We start from the raw sequence: 20,013 nt of genomic DNA on the forward strand, positions 1-20,013 counted from the left end.
GATCGTGCCCCCTGGTTTGTGATAACAGGAGAGTGAAGGGTGGATGGCACTGGGGGAGGGCTGTTAGTCGATGCTGCTGGAATTCCTTCAGCAGCTGTTGTCTGCCTGCCTGCCAAGTGCCAGGCACTGAAACTGGGTTTCTTGCCGTCGAGGGCACACCCTTAAAGGAGTGGGGACTGCCGCAGCCTGGGAGGTATCAGGGACACAGCTGCCGGCCTCTCCCCCTCCTGTTCACAGCCCTTTGATGAATACTCAAGGTGGTGAAGGTCATTGTTCTTCCAAAAAGTGGTCCTTAGGGTCATTGTTAGAGCTCACCCAGTATGCTTGGTAGTGGGCCAGGAAAGGGAAGGCATTGACGATGGAAGGATGAGCTAGGTGCAGGCTTCTGCTCAAACCACCCCCGGTCTGCATGTTTGGGAGGGGGAGACCAGGCTGCGGCAGTCAGAGGGAGCCCGTCTGAGAAACACGGCCCGGCCGAGGGGCTGCATGCTTGGGAAGTGACCCTCTCCCACGTCAGTTGGGCTGTGGAGGAAACACCAGAGCGTGCTGTGAGGAAGGGCAGTGCCCTCAAGCTTGGGGCCATCCTCAAGGGCCCCCAGTCCGGCAGAGTGCAGGTGGGAATGCTGTGCGGAGCCGTTTGTTCCCAGCCTGGGGGTGCCCACGGGTGCAGCGTGGCTCCAGTGGCGTGTCTGGGGACTGTGGGCTTGTGGGGTGCATGCTCTGTGGAGGGACCCTTTCCCACCTGACCTCGCTGACGGTGGAGTTCACCTGGTCAGATGGCCCGATGCGCTTTATAATAAAGGTTGAACATGTCAACTTCATATGCATCCCTGTTCTAAAGTCTTATTTTGTAACTCTTGATCCAGTGCTCGGATCTAGAACACCTCAGAACTTGAAAAGGTGGAGAGTATAAAAACGGGACATTGATGACATAAGAAACCATTATCATATCCACCAGTTTCTTGAAAAAGTAATTTCAGTGTTGCAGTATAAGACGAAGAAACTTGGCTGGCCGACGACTGGGCTGTGACCCTGCCCCCCCACAGCTACCCTCCTTGGGCTGGGTGGGCCCTCTTGAATCAAGAAGTCTTGTCACAGGCCATCACCAGCTGGGGCACAGCTGCCCCTCCAGCAGGGCCAGGGGCTCACCCAGGTGCCTCTCATTCAGGGAGTGGCCTGCTTGGGGCAGGGCTGGGCAGACTCTGAGCCCACCCCAGTCCCCAGGGATTCTGTTGGAAGATGCATGGCTGGGACCCCTGACGTCCAGCTGAAGGTAAGGTTGGGCACAGCAGAAGACAGCGATCCTGCCCCTGCAGAGCTCTCAGGTGACGGTGACGTACAGCCCTCTGCCCCCCACACCACCTGCACCCCACCAGCTCCAAGGTCTGTCTGAGCCCAACGTCCCAGGCCTTGGCTGAGACGCACTTCCAGGCACTTGGAATTTGGTTTTATCAGCCAATTAAATACTGGGCACTCTGCTATAGGACAGCATCTTTATTCCCGTCTCACAAATAAAGAACCTGGATGTGGAAATGGACTCAGGCTGACTTCAACAAGTGGAGAGGCCAGAGTCAGGCCAAGCCATCGCTGGTGGAGGGCAGGCCAGCCCGCCAAGCCTGCCTAGACAAGGCAAGAGGAGGCTGGGAGCCAGAGGCCCAGGGAAGGGGCTGACCTTGGGGCTGGCTGGGTGGGGAGAGGACGGCCTATGGGACTGCAGGTTGGCAGGGAGGGAGTGGGCAGGCGGCGGGTGGGGTGCAGAGGGCGTGGTGGTGAGCAAGGAGCAGCACTGCGGCACAGCGTGCTCGCCATCTTACAGACGGGAGATTCATCTGCCTCCAGTCTCACAGCTGGGAGGTGGCAGGGCGAGAATGGCCCCAAGCCTCTGTCCACCACGTGGCTGGCGGTCTCAAGAGCCACTGGTGGAAGCGAGGGGCTCCAGCACTCCGGGGCCTGCGTGGGGTGGGGAGGCCCCAGTGAGCCTTGGGGGCGGTGCAGGGGACACAGCTGCAGGCAGCCTGCCTCAGACCCAAAGGCCCCAAGGTCTTGCTTTGGGCCCCAAGTTCCCGGCTTTCCTCGCCTGTTGGTCTGTTCACGGACATGTGAAGAGCCGAGTCCTGCAGTCAGAGGCCAGGCCACGGGACCCTCCAGGACTCTTGACCCAGGGAAGGGGCAAGGGCCAGCTCCACCTGCCACTCGCCAGGAGCCTAGGGCCTGGGGGAGGGGCCCACACCCAGCTGAAGCCAGGCCTGTGTTCCCCCGCTGGCCAGGGCCCATACTCCCAGACCTGGAGCAGCAATTCCACCCGCCTGCTGACTGCAACACTGCAGAGGACCCCCGGCCCTCTGCTGTGTGTGCTCCTCAGCCGCTTTCTCAGGGGCTGGCAGGGCCAGGGCCCAGCTCCCTGTGGGGCCCCACCCCGTGGCAGGCCACCCCAGGGACAGGACAGATGTGGTGGCATAATACCGCTGGCTTCACTCTGTATGTCCCCGCGCCACCGAGCTGAGATGAGGGAGTGGGTCTGGCTGCAGTCACACAGCTGTAGGAAGGGCCGCCCCGGCTGCTTTTGTTGCCAGTGGCTCAGCTCCTCCCTCAACCAACTGGCTGACCACACCGTGCACCTGACCAGCAGTGCCATGCTCAGGACCTCAGAAACCAGGTCACCCCTTACAGTGGGCCATCACCAGAGTGCCTTCTGTCCCACAGCAGTGGGGGGAAGTCCCCCCTGGTGAGGGGGTCCCCTCCCATTTCCCCATGTGGGGGAAAGGGGAGCAGCCCGGGAGGCTCCTGCAGGTTGGAGAGAACCATAGTCCTCGGGAAGGGGCTAGGGAGGGAGGGACTGGGGGTGGCAGGGCTGTTCTCGGCACTCGGGGGCTGTGGTCCGCATCCAGCACCTATGCCTTACTTCCTGCTGAGCTCCTTGGCCCGGCAGGTGGCGGCCTCCACGGCACTCATAGTGGCTGCCCGCAGCCCCCCCTGCTCCAGGGCATGGAGCCCGTAGATGGTGGTGCCGCCCGGCGTGCACACGTTCGTCCGCAGCTGTGCTGGGTGCTGCCCCTCCTGCAGCAGCATCTTGGCCGTCCCCTGGGGAGAGTAGCGTTGGAGGCTGGTGACTCAGGAGGTGGGCAGCCCCTTCTCCAGCTCAGCCCCCACTGTGTAGCCTGCTTCGCCATGCATGCCCCAGATCTCAGGCTTCTCAGGCCTGCTGTCTCCCTTCCCACGGCTCCTGGGAGGCGCACGGGCCCATCCCCTTTCACACACTCCCCTGGGGCCGCCTGCACTCACCAGCAGAGTCTGGGCAGCAATGCGATGGGCCAGGCCACTGGGCATGCCCATCTTGATGGCACCTTCAGCCAGGGCCTCGGAGAAGGTGCATACCTGTAGGAGGGGGTGTGGGGGGTATCAGAGCCAACATATTCCCCCCCAGACACAGCACCCAGCCTAGAGAAGGCTTGGAATCTTCAAGAACAAGGCCCAGAGCACCAGCCACCAGCGCAGGGTCTGGGGTGGAGGCCTGAGCCCAGAGGTCTGACTGGAGCACTCCCAGGCCTCAAACGCCAGGAGACAGTGATGCGGGGAGAGCAGAGCTCACGGGCAGCCCCAGGACCGAGTCATCAGGTCCCGAGGGCAGGGGCTGTTGCAGGGACTTGGAAAGGCCCCGCTTTGCTGAGGGCTGGCCTGTGGGGACAGGGTGGGGGATGAGACAACACTCACAAAGGCCACGCCGCTGCCACTGAGGCCGGTGTGGATGTCCACGTGGGCCTCGGGCACCTCCTCGCACTGCCCGCAGGCCTCCAGCAGGGTCTGCAGGAGCTTGACCTCGCTGCTCCCAGCATGGCGGCCCCGTGCCATCACCATGGCCCCCTCCTGGACCACACAGGGCAGGTTGGGCGAGACCCGCAGTACCCGTGCAGTCGGGGGCAGCAGCTGGCCAGGGAGAGGCTGGAGTCAAGGAGCCTGTGGTATAGGCCCTGCCAGGCAGGCACACACCTCAGCCAGCTGCAGGCTCCCTTCCCTGTTTCCCAGGTGTGGCACCACGAGGAACCGTAACTCCAGCCCCCTTGGCTACCTGGCCACCTCCGCAGGCTGGTTGGGAGGCTGTCTGCCACCTGTCCCACCCAACCTGGTATCCTGAAGGGCTGAGCCCAGGCTGGGGCCAGTCTGGGATGGCGAGGGTTGGGAAGCTGAGTCTGGCCATCAGAGCCTACTCTGAGGTCAGAGCCTCAGCTCCCACCTCACCTCCATGGGCCACTCACCTCCTCCAGGGTGCTCAGAGAGACCCCGGCAGCCATGGACACCAAGATGTGCTCAGTGGTGACCACAGGGGCCACCTCTGCCAGGACAGCTGGCAGGATGTGGGGCTTGGTGGCAAAGAAGATGAGCGAGCAGCTCTGTAGCACCTCCTGGTTAGAATGGGTGGTCTGGCAGCCTAGAGCCTGCACCAGGAACACCAGGACCAGGACTGGGGGTAAGTGGGGCGTCCTCCCAGATCATTGCCCTTCCTGCTGGAGGCCGCCCTGCATTCCCATGGGTCCCCATGGGCCCCTCCCATTGCAAATAACCATACCACCCCCCTCCCAATGCCCAAGACTCACCCAGACCACCTGTTCCTGCTCAGAACCCAACCATGCACCTCAGAGCCCTGATGTCAGCACCTCTGTGAGCCTCAGACCCCAGTGAGAGCCCGTGACCATCCCTGCCCACCCCAACACACACACACACAAACACACGCATGCACCAAAGTGCACATACACGCACACATGCACACGCACGTACACACTTGTGTGCACTCGCTCACGCACACTCACACACACACCCCTTTATTCCATCCTGGCCCTCCACAACCTTGACTTTCCTTCTGGCCTTTGACCTCCCCTTCTCCAGCACAGCCCAGCCAGTCTCAAAACTTTAGCTAAATACACTTCCCTGGCCCCAAGAAGTGTCTCAGAGGGACAGGAGCCAAGAGCCACGCTGGGCCCCTGGAGGAAGCCTCAACTCAGAAGAGCTGGGCCTTAGCTCACCAGGAAGCGGCAGAGGTTCCTGTCAGTCGGTGCACTGGCCAGCACGTGCTGAGCTTCCACTTTTCCTGGAGAGAAAGGCAAAGGCAGGGGAGTCGGTGAGGAGGTGAGGTGGGAAGAAGGAGGAGGAGCCAGCCCGGCCTGCCCCTTACTGTGCCATACTAGGCCGTCCTGGCCCGAGCTGGCCTGAGACTCTGCAAGAACCCAAGCGCTTGGCAGGGGTGCTCTGTGCAGCCAGGAACAGGCAATCAGATCCACTTGATTCTACTCAGTCACTGCCACCCACCTGCTGCTGCTGAGTCCAGAGACCCTGGTGGACACAGGGGCCAGGAGCCTCCCTGGTCTAGTGAGGACACAGATCCCAGGGACCTCTGCCTCCTCTGGGAACAGGAAGGCTGGGGAGGGAGGACATGGTGGGTAGGGAGGCCCAATGGGGGCTGAGCTTCCCCAGGATGGGGGTACATCTGTGCCGAGACATCCAAGTGGAGGCTAAGTGCCCATTTGGTAGAAATCACCTGTGTTTATGGGCTACGAGGCTTGGGAGATTAGATTTCTGTGAGGTCTAACAAGAAGGCAGAAATGCATCCCACAACCTGAACACAGAGCCGACTAATCCTGACAGCGACAGCCGCTGTGCACCGCCTACACACACCAGTACTGTGTTGCTCAACACTGAATCTGTACAGCCCTCGAGGCAGGTGATACTGCCAGGTTTTACAGGTAAAACACCTGAGACTTGCAGTAAACTATTTTCTGATGATTTTGACTTTGAACTCTGACATATGGTTTTGGACTTTGACATATGGTTGAAGGCAGAGAGCCAGCCCATAATCTACACATAAAGGTTTCTAAATACTATGGAATAGAATTAGACCAGCATCGGGCCGGCCCCGTGGCTTAGCGGTTAAGTGCGTGTGCTCTGCTGCCGGTGGCCCGGGTTCAGATCCCAGGCGCACACCGACGCACTGCTCCTCCGGCCATGCTGAGGCCGCATCCCACATACAGCAACTAGAAGGATGTGCAGCTATGACAGACAACTATCTACTGGGGCTTTGGGGGAAAAATAAATAAATAAAATCTTAAAAAAAAAAAAAAAAAGAATTAGACCAGCATTATCATTCCCTGCTGTAAACCAGTGGTTCTCAACCAGGAATGATTCCAGTCCCCCACACCCTGCGCCCAGAGGACATGTGGGAGTGTCTGGAGACATTTTTGGCTGTCACAACTGGGGGTGCTACTGACATCTAGTGGGGAGAGGCCAGATGTGAAGGATGGAGAATTACCCAGCCTCAGACGTCCATAGGGCGGAGAAATCAGGCAGCGTGCCACCCGGAGTGGAGCTGGCATACAAACAGAAGAAAAAATCCGAGGCTCAGAGAGGTCAAGCAACTCGGCCAAGGCATGAGGCCAGGAAGCCCCCAGGAGAGCCCAGGCTCTAAGCTAGTGCTGCCCAACAGAAATACCACTCCAGCCATATGTGTAACTTTACATTTTCTACTAGTCACTTTAAACAAGTGAAAAGAAACAGGTGAAGTTAATTGTAATATATTTTATTTAACCCAGTACAGCCAAAAATATTATCCTTACAACATGTGATCAATATTAAAAATTACTAAGATATGTTACTTTTTCTCTTTGTGTGTGTGCTTAATCTTCCAAATCTGGCGTATATTTCATTCTATACACTCACAGCACATCTCAATTCGGACCACTCACATTTCAAGTGCTCAACGTCCACATGTGGCTCGTGGCTACTGTGGGGACAGCCGGGTCTAAGCCTCTGCTCGCACACCCCCTCCTGGGTGCTCTCAGACGGAAGCAGAGCCCGGGGGGAGGGTCCGCGTTCCGCCCTGGCCGACGCCCGCCCGGCCCTGCTCCCGGCCGGGACCCCTGCGCGGAGGGCCCCTCGCTCCTCGCCCAGCGTTCTGTGGAATTCGTCCTTCCGGGCAGATGAGCCCGTCCCTCCCACACTGGGCCAGTGTCGGACGCCCGCTAGCTCCCGGGCCCAGGCACCCCACGGACCCCAAGCCCGCCGTGCCCACCTGCTCGGATGATGCCCTGCGCGATGGCCTCCGCCATGTGCCCCGCGCCCACGAAGCCCACCCGCAGCGAACCAGGCGCCGCCGCAGCCGCCATCTCGCCGTCGCTCCGCCCCGCCCCCGCCAATTGGCGACGGCGCCCCGCCCCCGGCTGCGACCTCGGCCCGCCAATGGGCTGCGTTGCCCCGCCCTGTCCTCGTCGATTAGCTGCCGGGACCGCACGCTCCGCCCCTTCCCGCCCGTGCTCTGCGCTCTAGCGCTCGCTAAGCAGTGTGTCCCGCCCCCTCGCTGCTCATTGGCCCGAGAGGTCTCGGGCTCCGGGGGCGGGGCGCGTCCAAGGACCAGTCCTGAGCTGAGGGCTATGGCAGCCCGTGCAGGACCCCGGCGCCCTGAATCAGATGCTGATTTTCCAAAGCGCAGCTTGAGAGGCTCCATTCAGTTCAGTTTTTTTTTTTTTTTTGAGGAAGATTAGCCCTGAGCTAATGTCTGTTGCCAATCCTCCTCTTTTTTGCTGAGAAAGACTGGCCCTGGGCTAACATCTGTGCCCATCTTCCTCTACTTTATGTGGGATGCCGCCACAGCATGGCCTGACAAGCGGTGCTTGGGTCACCCAGGGATCCGAACCTGCAAACCCCGGGCTGCCAAAGCGGAACGCGCACACTTAACTGCTACGCCACTTAACTGGCCAGCCCCTGAGAGGCTCCGTTCAAAGGCGAAGGGTCAGAAGGGGTGCGGGCTCCTGTGACGCCGTCCCAGAGCTCGGTGCCCGGAGCGCACCTGCTGGGTGACCATTGCGGGGACGCTGCAGAGTCTGGAGACCACTGATTGGTGGTCGCTGAGCACCTGAGCTTCCAGAGGGGCGCATCTGCCCTGCTTCTGATGAAAGACCTGCAGGCAGGGTCCAGACTGTGGCCATGTCAGGTCAGGAGCTGGGGAGTGGGATCCCGCTGCAGCCTCAGGCCGGTCCCTCTGGGTGGGAGCGGCGTTCTCAGAGCGCCCTGGTTCTCTATTTGGGGCCTGGGGGTGGTCTCAAGTGGAGAGGACAGGGCTGCCTGGTCATGGCATGTGGTCAGCTCTTCCCTAAGCCATAGCAGATCCAAGTGTACAGGTGACAGCATAACATTAGCATTGCCAGTGAAACGTGAGCAAGGGTCTGTCGCTTTTCTGTATTACAGAAGTTTCTCCAGCAGCCTGGATGCTGGTGGCCATGGGTGTCTCAGGGAGCTGCGGGGAGGAGGCAGGAGACCTTCGTGGGGCCTGGTTCCCCAGCAGAGACCTAGCCCCTCGTGTTGGTCCTGGGGGAGGTGGAGTGCTTGGCCCCCCCCAGGGGCCATCTTAGAGACTGACAGGGGGAGGGTGGGGGTGGGCATGGGGTGTGCTTGCAATTTTTGATATGGGAAAAATAAAGCTTGAAGACCTGAGGTTGTCGTTTTTAAGACTGCATTTTAATTTTTTTTTAATTTTTATTTATTTATTTTCCTCCAAAGCCCCAGTAGATAGTTGTATGTCATAGCTGCACATCCTTCTAGTTGCTGTATGTGGGACGTGGCCTCAGCGTGGCTGGAGAAGCGGCACGTCAGTGCGCGCCCGGGATCCGAACCCGGGCTGCCGGCAGCGGAGCGTGCGCACTTAACCGCTAAGCCACGGGGCCGGCCCTAAGACTGCATTTTGAAGATGTTTTGTTTTCTTCTTCTAAACTCTGACATGTTCTAAGCTCTTCAACAATGAAATTCCATTCATTCAACACTGCCCCTGCAGCGTGTGGGCCCTGCTCTGGGCCAGAGATGAAAGTCACACAGCAGGGGACTAGACAGCCAAACCCCCACCCCAAGGACCTGCATTCTGGCTAGGGAGAGAGCACCTCTACAGTAAACACACACACACAGGACAACCCAGAGGGTGGCTCGGGACACACCACTATTTGTGTCCTGCCTGGTGTGTCCAGGCCTCTGCTCTGTGCTGGGCCTCCTTCCCATTGTTCTCGCCTGCTGATCCAAGCTCCAGCTCAGGCACCACCCCCTCCACATCCTCCCTGAGCCCCACGTGGGCAGAGACTTCATTCACAAAGGGCTGGTGCCCAGGGGATACCCGGTGAAGGGCCAACCCAGGTCCTGGAGCTCCAAGTACTGGGTGGGAGGGGCCTCCCAGGTGTTTCCAGACAAATAGGCAGTCGCCCATGGCAGGGTGTGTGCTTGGAGGGGAAAGGCCACCTCAGCTGAGACCTAAGAGGTGGGGAGGCCCTGACAGAAGGGCCGAGGCCAGCCCCTGGGCAGGCTGGAGGATAAACCCTGCAGCTTGCCAGAGAAAAAGGGGGTGGTAACAAATGCGGTACAGGTCAGCTGGGCTCGGGACAGAGGTGGGGACTTGTGGCTGGCACGGGGAAGACAGCCAATACCGCCCGAATAAATGAAGGAATGAATGTGGCAGGCGTGTCAGAAGTCAGAGAGCTCTGAGTCATCACGTGAAGACGGCAAAGGGCTACCCAGGAGAGAGGGGACCCGAGAAGTGGCGGCCCAAGACTGAGCCCCACAGCCAGGGAAGGTGCCTGGGTCCTGGGTGAGGCAGTCCAGTGGGCTCTGGCCTGGGGGCTTTGGATCTGGGCCCTCCTGGATCCACTCTCCAGCATTGAATGGCTGGCCAGGGACCTGTCAGTCAACCTGTCCAGACTTTGCTTTCTTCCCGTTGAGAATGGGGAGGCCCATGCTGCTCACCTCCCTGCCAGTGGGCCCAGCCGACCCTCCTGCGTGGCACCTGTTACTATCCCCAAGGAAGAAGGGAAGGCCAGGCCCATCACCCAAGCTGCCACCTGATGGCGATAGAGATAAGGGGCCAAGACTGCCCAGCTCTCTCCTGGGGTCCCAGGGGAGCCTGAGCTACCCAAGCACCACCCTCCCCTTGGATCCACCCACATGTCCACTTAGCCTGGGCAAATCCAGACCCAGCCTGTTTCCCTAAAGTCCCTGGGCTGAGAGGCAAAGCCCAGGGGATCTCAGACCTGCACGTGACCCTTCCACTCCAGGAACAGTTAACCATTCTGTCCCAGCAGCTCTTGGGGGCTGAGCAGTCAGCAAGGACCGGTGGGCCCTGGGCTGGCCAGGCTCAGGGAAGCAGTGCCTCCATGTGGGGGTCAACTGGCGCAGAGCTGCTGGGGCCAGGCCTGTGAAAATGCACTTTATTGGCTCCCAGGGAGCAGGACAGCAGGATCAGAAGGGGACACACTCAGGACCCAAGGACCAGCATTGGGGAGCGAGGTGCCCCGCCTGGCCAGGCCTTGGTTTCCCTGAGGATGCACATGACTGGTGGTCCTGCTGGGCAGCCGCCCGGAGCCACCCTGGCAGAAGGGGTGGAACGTGAGCCCAGGTTGCTGGGCAGTGCCCTCGACTCTGGCAGGGTCTGAGGGTAGTTGCTACTGGGCTTTGCCAGCTGAGGGGCCCCTGGGGCCTCGGGGGGCAGCCGGCGCTGCTCCCACCACCGCACTTCATTTCCGGGCCTGCTCGTAGTTGTCTGTGAACCAGGTGCAGGTCTCCTTCACAGCTGCAGAGGCGGGCAGGGGAGGGGGAGTGGCAGGTGAAGGCCAGGGCTGCACTGACATCCACAGGAGGTGGGGAGGGTGGGGGCCCCAGGGACACAGGACAGTCACCCCATGTTTTGCCTCCCTGATGAGGGTGTGGAAAGCAAACTTGCAGGGCATCCATCCCCAGCAGGCAGTAGGGAAGCTTGAGGCCTAGGGAGGGGCAGTGGTGGCCCAAAGCCAAGGAGGGGCCAGGAGGTCCTGAGGGATGGGGGTGGGGGACCCTGGGAGGGGCAGGGGGCTCACCCTGCTTGAAGGGCGTGAACCGGAAGTCAGGCAGGTAGGCCCGCAGCTTGCCGTTACTGGCTGTCTTCTTAAACTGCCCGTCCGACTTGCTTGTATCAAACTGGGTGCCTGGTCAAGGCCACAGCAGAAGAGGCAGCCCCTCCCCCAGCCTGCCCTTGAACCTCCTCTGCCTTTCCCAGGGGGAGCCTCGGGAACAGAGCAGCAGATCCCCTCCAGCTGCCAGGGTGAGTGCCATCGGGTGCATCAGACCTGCGGTCTTTGTGCAGGAAGGCCCACAGTTCCCTCACCTGCAGCCCAAGGATACGGTGACCTCCCCGTGGAAGTCCATGGCCTCCACCACAGCCTCGGCTGCCTCCTGGATGGAGACCTCATCCTCCTCACCCACTGTGGGGAACGAGGGGCCAATGGCCAGGTCAGGCCTCCTCCACCTGGCCACGTGCCGCCTAGCCTGTTCCTGCTCCCGCCCTCAGCCGCTCTCAGGACAGACATGGGTCCTGCCCTGCTGTGGTGGGAGTTGGGGCCACAGGGTGCCCACCTGAGAGGATGATGGGTTCCACTTCATTGTACTCCCGAAGGACCCAGATAAACAGCCGGGCCAGGTCCTAGACGTCAGACAGGCAGGGTCAAAGGCCACAAGTTACAGCCACATGGGGCCACAAGTCGCCTCTCCCAAGTGCCCCAGCTCAGTAGGGGCACAGCCCAGGCCCAACTGGGGCCAGGGGCCCCTCCCTTTGGGCAGTCCTTGGCCAGCTGAGCCCCAACGGACCGAGTCCTTTCTCCTGCTGAGCTCAGAGCTGCACCCAGAGACTCCTGTGGGGCCAGGAGCCTACAGGGACTTAGCAAACACCAGTGACTGCTCCTCCGGGGGCTTAGCCTGGACCCTCACCCCCTCCCAGGCTCCCTCATGCTTCTTCACAGCCAGCATGGCAGACCCAGGGAGACGCTCTGGGGAACAGCACTGCACCCTCTTGCACGAACCAGTGAGTAGATGAACTGCCTTCGCGGCTTCCCCGTACCCCACACCATCAGGGCTGAGCCGCTGCCTGCAGATTCAGGGAGGGGGCTGGCATCAGAGGGGGCTGTGCCAGCCACCATGCCCTCCTCCCAGCTAAGCCCCAGTGACCCCATCGGGCGGGTGACCTGGCTGAGGGTGCTGGGCGGTGGGCACTCACTCTTGGCCAGGTGCACCTTGTGGATGAGGCCTGGCAGCACGTGGCCGTCCTCGATGTTGAAGTTGTCATGGGGCCCAAAGACATTGGTGGGGATGACAGCGGTGAAGGTGCAGCCATGCTGCTGGAAGTAGGCCCTGCAGAGGCACAGCGTCTCTTCCAGCCCTCACCCTAGGACCACTGATGCCACCCTACCCCACCCCGGCCTCTTACAGATGGGAAAACCAGAGGCTGACAAGGAAGGGAGAAGAGGGCTGGGAGCCCTGCTGGGGCTACCCACTGGGCCCCCCAACCCCGAGGCGCTCGAGCCCTCTTCCCGCATCCCTGGCTGGTTGCAGCTGGGCCGGCGCGAGGAGGACCTGTTCTGCACATCGATCATCCTCTTGGCGTAGGAGTAGCCAAAATTGCTGCTGTGCGGAGGCCCGTTGTGGATCTGGGGGAGCAGAGGAGGCACTGCTTCCGGCCCCGCCCCTCCCGGCAGCCAGGCCCCACCGCCTGCCAGGCCCCGCCCAGGCCCACCCCTCACCATGGTCTCGTCAATAGGGTAGGTGGTCTTGTCAGGGAAGATGCAGGTAGACAGGCAGGAGACCACCTTACGCGCGCCCACCTCAAAAGCCGAGTGCAGGACGTTGTCGTTGATGTGCACATTTTTCCTCTGCGGGGCCAGGGCAGGTTCAGGCCCCCCAGGCAGGACCCCAGCCCCTACGTGCTCCTCCAGGGACAGAAGCCCGGACACACTCTGACCCCTCTGACACGGGAGGTACCTGAGCCTGCTCCCCCTAACTGCTCCCTGGGACAAGGAGGAGCTGCCCAACACAGGCCTTCCAGAAACCCATGCCCGCTCCTGGCCTGCGACATCCTTAGCAGGCAGTCCCCTCCCCAGGGCTGTAGGAGGGTCCCCGCCTGCCTTCTCGAGGCTGGGGGAGGGCCCTGGAGGAGAGGACCACACCCCTCAGCTCAGGGTGGGCTCCACCCACAGGAGCTGCTGAGGGCAGGGCAGGTAGTGCACAGGGGCCCCAATCTGGCCCTGGGGCAGGGGTGGGGAGAAGGGGCCCCTCCACTCAGCCACCCCCGAGGAGCCCACCCTGGCTCTACTGCCCAGTAGCAGTGAAGCCTTGGCCAGCCCCACCTCTCCTCAGGCCCCACTTTCCCTTCCAGAAATTGGACATGAGATGGCCAGGGCATTTGGACTGGTCTGGGGAGAGGGCAGAGGTGATGGCCGGGCAGCCTGCTGGGAAGGCTGCCACTGAGACAAGGGCAGTCCTGGGTAAGAGGGGACCCTGGGCAGAATCTGGTCTGAGCCTCTGCCATCTCAATGCCTGATGCAGGGGCAAACCAGGCCAAGGCCAGCTGCCCAGAGACAGTGTGGCCAACCCTCAGGGGCACAGCCCAGCAGGGGCAGGGCTATGGGCAGAGCCCTACTCTCCTCGCGCCCCTCACTCCATTTTTCCTATCCCCCCAGAGCCCAGTTCACACCTCTGCACCCTGGAGTGCACGGTGGGCCTGGCTCAATGTGCGGCTGGACCAGCACAGGTCCTGGAAGCAGAAGGGTCTGGAGACCCACAGGGCTTGGGGGGCAGGAACCAGCTCCAGGTCACGCAGCGAATGCTGGATTCTCTCAGCTCCTCCAACCCACTGGTCAGCTCCGTGGCTTTTCCTATTGGGCTAATGCCCCCAGGCCCACCTGTGTGCCTCTCTGCCCACAGACCAAGTGTGGGTCACTGGGGACCCCTCAGGGGCTGCCCTCACTGGGCTGTGCCAAGCCCTGACCCTCAGGGACTTCCTGGGCTAGAACGTGAGGGTGGGAAACTGGCCAGGAAGTTCCCAGAACCTGGGCTCCTGGCTCCCAGTGCTCATTGGGGCCCCCCTGACTCACCCAGAAATCCAAATTGTATTTGATATTCCGGAACAGGCCCCCCACCATTGCAGCAAGATGGATGACGTGTGTGGGCCGGATCTTTTCAAATAGGGCTCGGGTCTGTGCAGCATCCCTAAGGGGAGCCAGGCCGTCAGACGCTCCTTGGAGGCCTGAGGGAACTAGCACCCTAGGTTGGGGCACTGGGGGCAGGAGCTGCGCAGGACTGGTGGCAAGAGGGGCTGCCAAAAGGGAAAGTGGCCAATTCGGGTACTGGTCTGATGAGGGTGTGGGTTTCCAGGAAGAGATGGGAGGATGTTTGCCCAGGAGCAGAGCTGTGCACACCCAGGCCAGCCCAGCCACCTGGCAGGGAGGGCCCAGGCATGCAGCCACCAGGCTCAGGGACAGGCCTGGCCCAGAGCTCTCAGTCTAGAGAGGGTGGGTAGGGGTGCTCTGGGAATGGGCCCACTCACGTGAGATCAGCATCCTTGGAGGAGACGAATACCCAGTCCTCTCCAGGCAGCCTGGCCCCATCTGCTACCACCTTCTGGATGGCTCTGCCCACCAGCCCAGAGCCCCCTGTCACTAGGATCCGCATGGACCCCTGGGGCTCACCCATGTTGGCTGCAGCTGTAAGGCCAAATGGTGTGAGGCTGAGGCCATCATGCTCCCTTCCATCACCACCCCATTCCCCTGAGATGCCACTGCCTGGGGTCACCGCTCTCAGCACTGGGTCCCACAACTGTCCAAGGGCTGGCCCCTGGGGCAAGTGGCACAAGATGAGGCCCCCAGGGAGGGGAGATGGCCTGCTGGGGACCAGAGAGATCCAGCTGGCCTGAGTCATCACCTCCTCCCAGCCACATTCCCTAGGAAGCGCTCCGCCTAAAGCTGCACAGGGGCCTTGGGGCTACCACCCCACCAAGAGAGCCTGATCCCAAACTCCACCCTGCAGGCCCAATCCACGACCCCCACTGGGCCAAGAAAGTGTACCTTCGGCTCCCCTTTGGCTGACAAGAAGGGAAGCAGATAACCTTCGAGCTGGGGGCTCCTGACCCAGATCGTCAGGGCTGCTCCCAGCCAAAGCCCATATGCTACAGGCGGGGAAGGGCTGGCGCCTGTGCTTGCAGCCGGGTGCCCACTCGCGGCAGGCTGGTCCCAGAGAGCCTTCGCGAGCCTGGTTCCTACTGGGCAGGTCGCGCTTCCGGCTCAGAACTGGACAGGCTTTGGGGCGCCACCACCCCCGAGGACCCTATCCTGGGGGCTGGAAATCTGTGCTGGCAGCTACAGGACGGCTCTGCCGTCTCCGCCGAGGGCCCCACGGCCAGCCCCGTCAGGAGAGGGCCCTGCCCAGACATCTGCTGTTCCTGACCGCGCGGGCAGTCCAGCAGCAGGCCCGTGGGGAGAACCCACCGCGGCTGGACTGCTCCCACACCCCTGGGGTCCCGGTACCCCTCAGGGCTCTCTGGCTGTCACGGAACACCCAGGGCCCAGGTCAGACTCGCCACGTCGCGCCCCCCGGAGGGTCCCCTCAGTGCCCCACGCCGTCCCACCTGCGCCCTGCCCCACCCGCCCGGTGCTCGGAGAGCCGCTTCCGTCGCCCACGGAGCCCGCAGCCACGCGTCCGGCCAGGTGGAGAGGCACTGACCAGAGCGGCTCCGCCCGCGGCACTCTGGGAAATGGAGTCCTCGCGAGGCGTCCCGGGCTCTGCTGGGAAGTAGTCCGGGGCCGCGCAGCATCCTGGGGAATGTAGTTCTCGCCGGCTCTGCATACGCCTCGCGGATCCCGCGGGCCGATGTAGGGGCTGTGGTCTCAGGGTGCTCGGGTCACGACCCCCTTAACTCAGCCGAGGCACCGGGCATGAGCCCCTGCTTGGGAGGGTGGGTGGATGGGAGGATGGGAGAGGAGGGGAGGCCGCCATCACTGAGACCTCGTAGCCTCGGGAAGGCGGCGCTCGGCTGACCCGGCGGGACCGCGGACTCGGTGGGCTTCTGCGCTTCCGCCCGCAGGCCCAGGGATGGCCGGCTGCCGTTTCCAGGAGGGAGAAGCCGCTCGGCCTCCCCACACGGTCGGCTCCCGGGTCCACTGGCCGAGGCAGTCACCAGGCCAGACTCGGGTGGGGCCTAAACGGTCCCGGGACGGACGCAGCAGCCGCAGAGGGCGTGGTCACAGGGGCAGAGCGGAGTTGGAGCCGACTTTGTAATCAGCAGATCCCGGAGGGGGCTTCCAACAGGGGAGTACCGCCTCAGGAGCTGCCCTTGGGTGAATGGAGCGGGGGCGGGGGGTGGGGCAAGAAATCGGGGTGAGGACCCCGGAGAGGGGGCTGGGGGTTTGGTCACCAAGGAGCAGCGTTTCCGGCGGCGTCCGTTCCCTCTGAGCCCAGACAAGGGCCCAGCACTCTGCGGGGCTGGGGGATCAGCAGGAAGGAGGCGGTGGTCAGCAAGGCTCCTTTTTGGGGCTGTTCGCCCTCTTGACTCCTCTCCGTCTCCTCTGACACAGACTGCACAAGCCCCTAGATTATAGAGGTAAACAAGTGCATGCTCCGTCCGCACAGCCGGGAGCGAGCCATGGTCAGCCCCTGTGCAGATGGGGAAGCTGAGGCTCGAAGGACAGGAGCCGGTCAGGCGGCAGCTCGCTCAGGTTCTGGGTCCGTCTCTGTCTGCGGTCTCTCGGGGCCTCTACTCATCCTTGAGGCCGTGCTATCTCCTATCTGGGAGTTTGTTTAACCAGATGTTCTGCCATCACGTCCCAAACTCCTTCCCTTCGGTCCGTCTGTGAATGGCGGTGCCGTCTCCGCACAGCGAGGCCTGCCCTGCCCTCCCTGGGGCACCTTGCAGCTTTGGGGAGAAAGGCCGCGCCTCACTGCTCAGAGCACTGTCGTCCTCCTACTTGGGGAGGCTGTCGACAGGCCTGCCCCTACCTCTGGTGGATCCCAGGTGAGAGTTCACAGGAGGCCCGCATGCCTTCTATCTAAATGCAAGTGTTTAAAAGCAATCAACCAAGCTAACAAATGTAAATAAAATGTGCTCTGCCCTCCAGCCTTGATGGCAGGGACAACATCTTATTATGAAACTACATTTCATAGTTATAAAATTTAAAAATATCCACATGGCTATGGTTTTATATGAATGGAAGTCAGCAAACTATCAGAGATTACTGAATTTAATTATGACCACAGGCGTCCGGGCACTCTGGTGATGGGCAGGCAGGGTTGGTTAATAAAAAAAGACCCCATAATTCCCAAATTGTTATATATTTATCTCATACAATTTAGTTTTCTTGTCTTCATTTCAGAAAAATTACTAATTATGTTGTTACAATCAAAATTTCTCACATAGTTTGTATTCTACTGACTATAATGCCAAATTAGACACTCTTTCTTAAGTCATTCTACTTTTTCATTGTGTCTGTGTGTGTGTGTGTGTGTGTGTGTGTGTGTTTTGAGGAAGATTGGCCCTGAGCTAACACCTGTTGCCAATCTTCCTCTTTTTCTTTTCTCCCCAAAGCCCCAGTACACAGTTGTATATCCTAGTTGTAGGTCCTTCTAGTTCTATATGGGACGCCGCCTCAGTGTGGCTTGATGAGCAGTGAGTAGGTCTATGCCCAGGATCCGAACTGGGCAACCCTGGGTCGCCAAAGCGGAGCATGCGAACTTAACTGCTATGCCACTGGGCTGGCCCCTGTTTTTTGTTTTTTAACCAAATTAGTTCAATTTGGAGAAATTGCTTTGCTGAGGCAGTAGCAACTGGAATGGTCAATAAAATCCATAACACAGTACTTAGATTCAGAAACAAACCATGGATTTTTATATATTACGTCCCCACATTGGAACAGAGTTGCATTTTATAATTTATCAGTATTGCAGAAAATATTAGCAAATATTTTAATTTCATTTTAAAATCATCACCATTATAGAGCGCTATTCACCATCTCTCATAGCAATACAGTATTTAAGTTCGTTCACGTTTTTCAATGCTGGAGTATCATAAAGAAAACCAAAAATAGCAGAATGACACTCAATTTATTTACAACTCTCTTTAATTGGCATTACACCTTAATTTACAAAGCCATAAAATCATTTATATTAAAAGTACTTTGGGGATTATTTTTGTGAGAATTTTCTCCTTAGTAGTCACACATTTTTGTTTCTTTCAATTTTGCATATTTTATTGGAATGTTACCCTTGTGTATTTCATGTGCAGTTTCTTTCAATTTAGAAATATGTTTTCTCTAAAATTAAAGAAATATATTTTAAAATCCTTTTGAAATGGAATTGTCAATCTTAGCTCTATTTGGGGTTTTGATAAGCTTTTACAAACATCATTAATGACCAGTAACAGTTCGCATCAAGTAGCTGAAGCAGTGCAAATTCAAGACTGATCTTATTTTCCAGGAAAGACAATTGGTTCTTCATTTGAGTACCTTCTGTTGCTTCCCTTCTCTCTTTTAGAGCTTCTCAAACCCTGTCTACATTAAATTTAATCCTTTAACAGCATTTAGTCACTGTTCTCATAGTGTGTCCAAGGCAGGGAGAGGTTCAAGGTCAAAACTGATCCATATTTCACCAAGATGTTCCATCTTTGGGCTAAATCAAAAAATATTCCATGTAATTTTGAGCTGTTTTAAGGAACATCATCAATCTCATTGCAACTGAGGCCACATCTCTTAGGTGCAAATTAAAATGATGCTCCATAAATGACATAAATAATACTTCTAGTTTTTCAGCCTAAATTCTGGCTTGTTCACCTTTTTCTCTACCAGCCATTTTAGCTCTATTGTCATAGACTTCCCTTCAACAATCTTCTAAATCAGTGCGTAAAATTCGAAGTTTTTAGGGCCAGCCCTGAGGGCCTAGTGGTTTCAAGTTCGGCGTGCTCCACTTCGGTGGCGTGGCCCATTTCCCAGGTGCAGAACCAGACCCCTTGTCTGTCAGTAGCCATGCTGTGGTGGTGGCTCACATAGAAGAACTAGAAGGATTTACAACTAGAATATACAACTATGTACTGGGGCTTTGGGGAGGAAAAAAAAGAGAGAGGAAGGTTGGCAACAGATGTTAGCTCAGGGTGACTCTTTCTCAGCCAAAAAAAAAAAAAGTCGAGATTTAAAAAAAAAGTTTTTCACTTAAGTCAAAGCCTGTACTATATTACAAAGAATAGAATCAATGAAATACTCATTAATTTCCACTTCTTTGTTTTCATTTTTGGAAGTTCATCAATATCGACAATAAATGTTAGTTGTTCAACACGAATTGGCCCCGGCACAACCTAATGAAATGTCCTTATAACAAGTTGCTGGGTTTTGTCTATGCACGGTATATCCAGCCATAGACATGAGCACGGCTGGCTCACACTCTCTCTTGTCTTTTATTTACAGTAGTGTCTGTTTCAAGGAGTGAGGGAGTGCACAGTAAAGGACTATCAAATAACAGCAAAACAGATAAATGCACCAGTTTTTATTTCTTTTAAAAACCGGGCATTTATACCTCACACCCATTAGGATGGCTACTATCAAAAAAACAGAAAATAACAAGTGTTGACGAAGTTGTGGAGACATCGGAGCCCTTGTGCACCGCTGGTGGGATGTAATGGGGTGTGGCTGCTATTATCATAAGACCCAGCAATCCCACTTATGGGTGCATCCCAAAGAATTGAAAACAGGGACGCAGATACCTGTACACCATGTTCATAACAGCAATATTCACAATAGTCAAAAAGTGGGAGGTTTTTTTCCTTAATTAAAAAAAATGTCATTTGTGACTTCTGACTTAAAGCCAGATAAAAATCAGCCCCTCAACATCTGTGAAATATTGAGGTGGGAGGAAGGAGGGATGGAAGGAGAGACCTTGAACCTCGAAAACACAAACTTTATCTCAAAAATCAGAACCCAAAAGGATGGAAGGTTAGCCCACATTAAAAACTCACCAAAAAGTCTTTTTAAATTTTTTGTGGAAGCAGCATACTGTTTTCCACAGTGGCTACACCATTATACATTCCCACCAGCTATACTTAGTTTTTAAAATCAACCTGAGAGTCCTTTTCATTTGTGAAGTGAGTTTTCTCTTTGCGCGTACTGATGTATATTCCCTTGGTCTTATTTCTGCTTGTAATGCTTTCTCATCTGC

The 20,013-nt window shown here is 58.0% G+C and overlaps 2 protein-coding genes across 8 annotated transcripts; both read right to left on the minus strand.

The window, feature by feature from the left end:
* Positions 1-2,438: 2,438 nt before the first annotated feature.
* Positions 2,439-7,159, minus strand: PYCR3 (pyrroline-5-carboxylate reductase 3). Of its 2 annotated transcripts, none has more exons than XM_058565090.1 (6): positions 7,058-7,159; positions 5,019-5,083; positions 4,254-4,433; positions 3,712-3,864; positions 3,283-3,375; positions 2,439-3,081 (listed from the first exon to the last, which is right to left on the minus strand). In XM_058565090.1, the coding sequence occupies exons 1-6, from the start codon at positions 7,149-7,151 to the stop codon at positions 2,899-2,901; spliced, it is 768 nt and encodes a 255-aa protein (XP_058421073.1). In that variant the 5' UTR covers positions 7,152-7,159; the 3' UTR covers positions 2,439-2,898. The 2 variants fall into 2 exon arrangements, with proteins under 2 accessions (XP_058421073.1, XP_058421072.1); XM_058565089.1 differs by having other exon boundaries at positions 3,712-3,924.
* A 3,051-nt stretch (positions 7,160-10,210) lies between these two features.
* Positions 10,211-15,835, minus strand: GFUS (GDP-L-fucose synthase). 6 transcript variants are annotated; one of them, XM_058565083.1, is made up of 11 exons: positions 15,541-15,835; positions 14,369-14,525; positions 13,917-14,031; positions 12,567-12,695; positions 12,400-12,473; positions 12,044-12,177; positions 11,850-11,914; positions 11,407-11,473; positions 11,176-11,255; positions 10,872-10,971; positions 10,211-10,588 (listed from the first exon to the last, which is right to left on the minus strand). In XM_058565083.1, the coding sequence occupies exons 1-11, from the start codon at positions 15,629-15,631 to the stop codon at positions 10,533-10,535; spliced, it is 1,068 nt and encodes a 355-aa protein (XP_058421066.1). In that variant the 5' UTR covers positions 15,632-15,835; the 3' UTR covers positions 10,211-10,532. The 6 variants fall into 6 exon arrangements, with proteins under 6 accessions (XP_058421066.1, XP_058421067.1, XP_058421069.1 ...); XM_058565084.1 differs by lacking the exon at positions 15,541-15,835 and adding an exon at positions 15,446-15,527; XM_058565086.1 differs by lacking the exon at positions 14,369-14,525 and having other exon boundaries at positions 15,541-15,678.
* Between the last annotated feature and the right edge of the window lie 4,178 nt (positions 15,836-20,013).

This window comes from Diceros bicornis, chromosome 21 (assembly GCF_020826845.1).
Source record: "Diceros bicornis minor isolate mBicDic1 chromosome 21, mDicBic1.mat.cur, whole genome shotgun sequence".
In the NCBI taxonomy this organism is placed as follows: Eukaryota; Metazoa; Chordata; class Mammalia; order Perissodactyla; family Rhinocerotidae; genus Diceros; species Diceros bicornis.

Bases quoted from the DNA above. Each gene is read 5' to 3' on its own strand.
- GFUS (XM_058565082.1), bottom strand. From the start codon at position 14,739: ATGACTCAGGCCAGCTGGATCTCTCTGGTCCCCAGCAGGCCATCTCCC. The intron at 12,178-12,399 runs GTCCTCCTCGCG...GTGCCTCTGCAG, and splicing joins ATGATCGATGTGCAGAACAG to GGCCTACTTCCAGCAGCATG. The intron at 11,256-11,406 runs GTGGGCACCCTG...CGTTCCCCACAG, and splicing joins GGAACCCATCATCCTCTCAG to TGGGTGAGGAGGATGAGGTC.
- PYCR3 (XM_058565089.1), bottom strand. From the start codon at position 7,151: ATGGCGGCTGCGGCGGCGCCTGGTTCGCTGCGGGTGGGCTTCGTGGGC. The intron at 5,084-7,057 runs GTGGGCACGGCG...CTTTCTCTCCAG, and splicing joins GCAGGGCATCATCCGAGCAG to GAAAAGTGGAAGCTCAGCAC. The intron at 3,925-4,253 runs GTGAGTGGCCCA...CTCCCTGGCCAG, and splicing joins CTCTGAGCACCCTGGAGGAG to CTGCTGCCCCCGACTGCACG.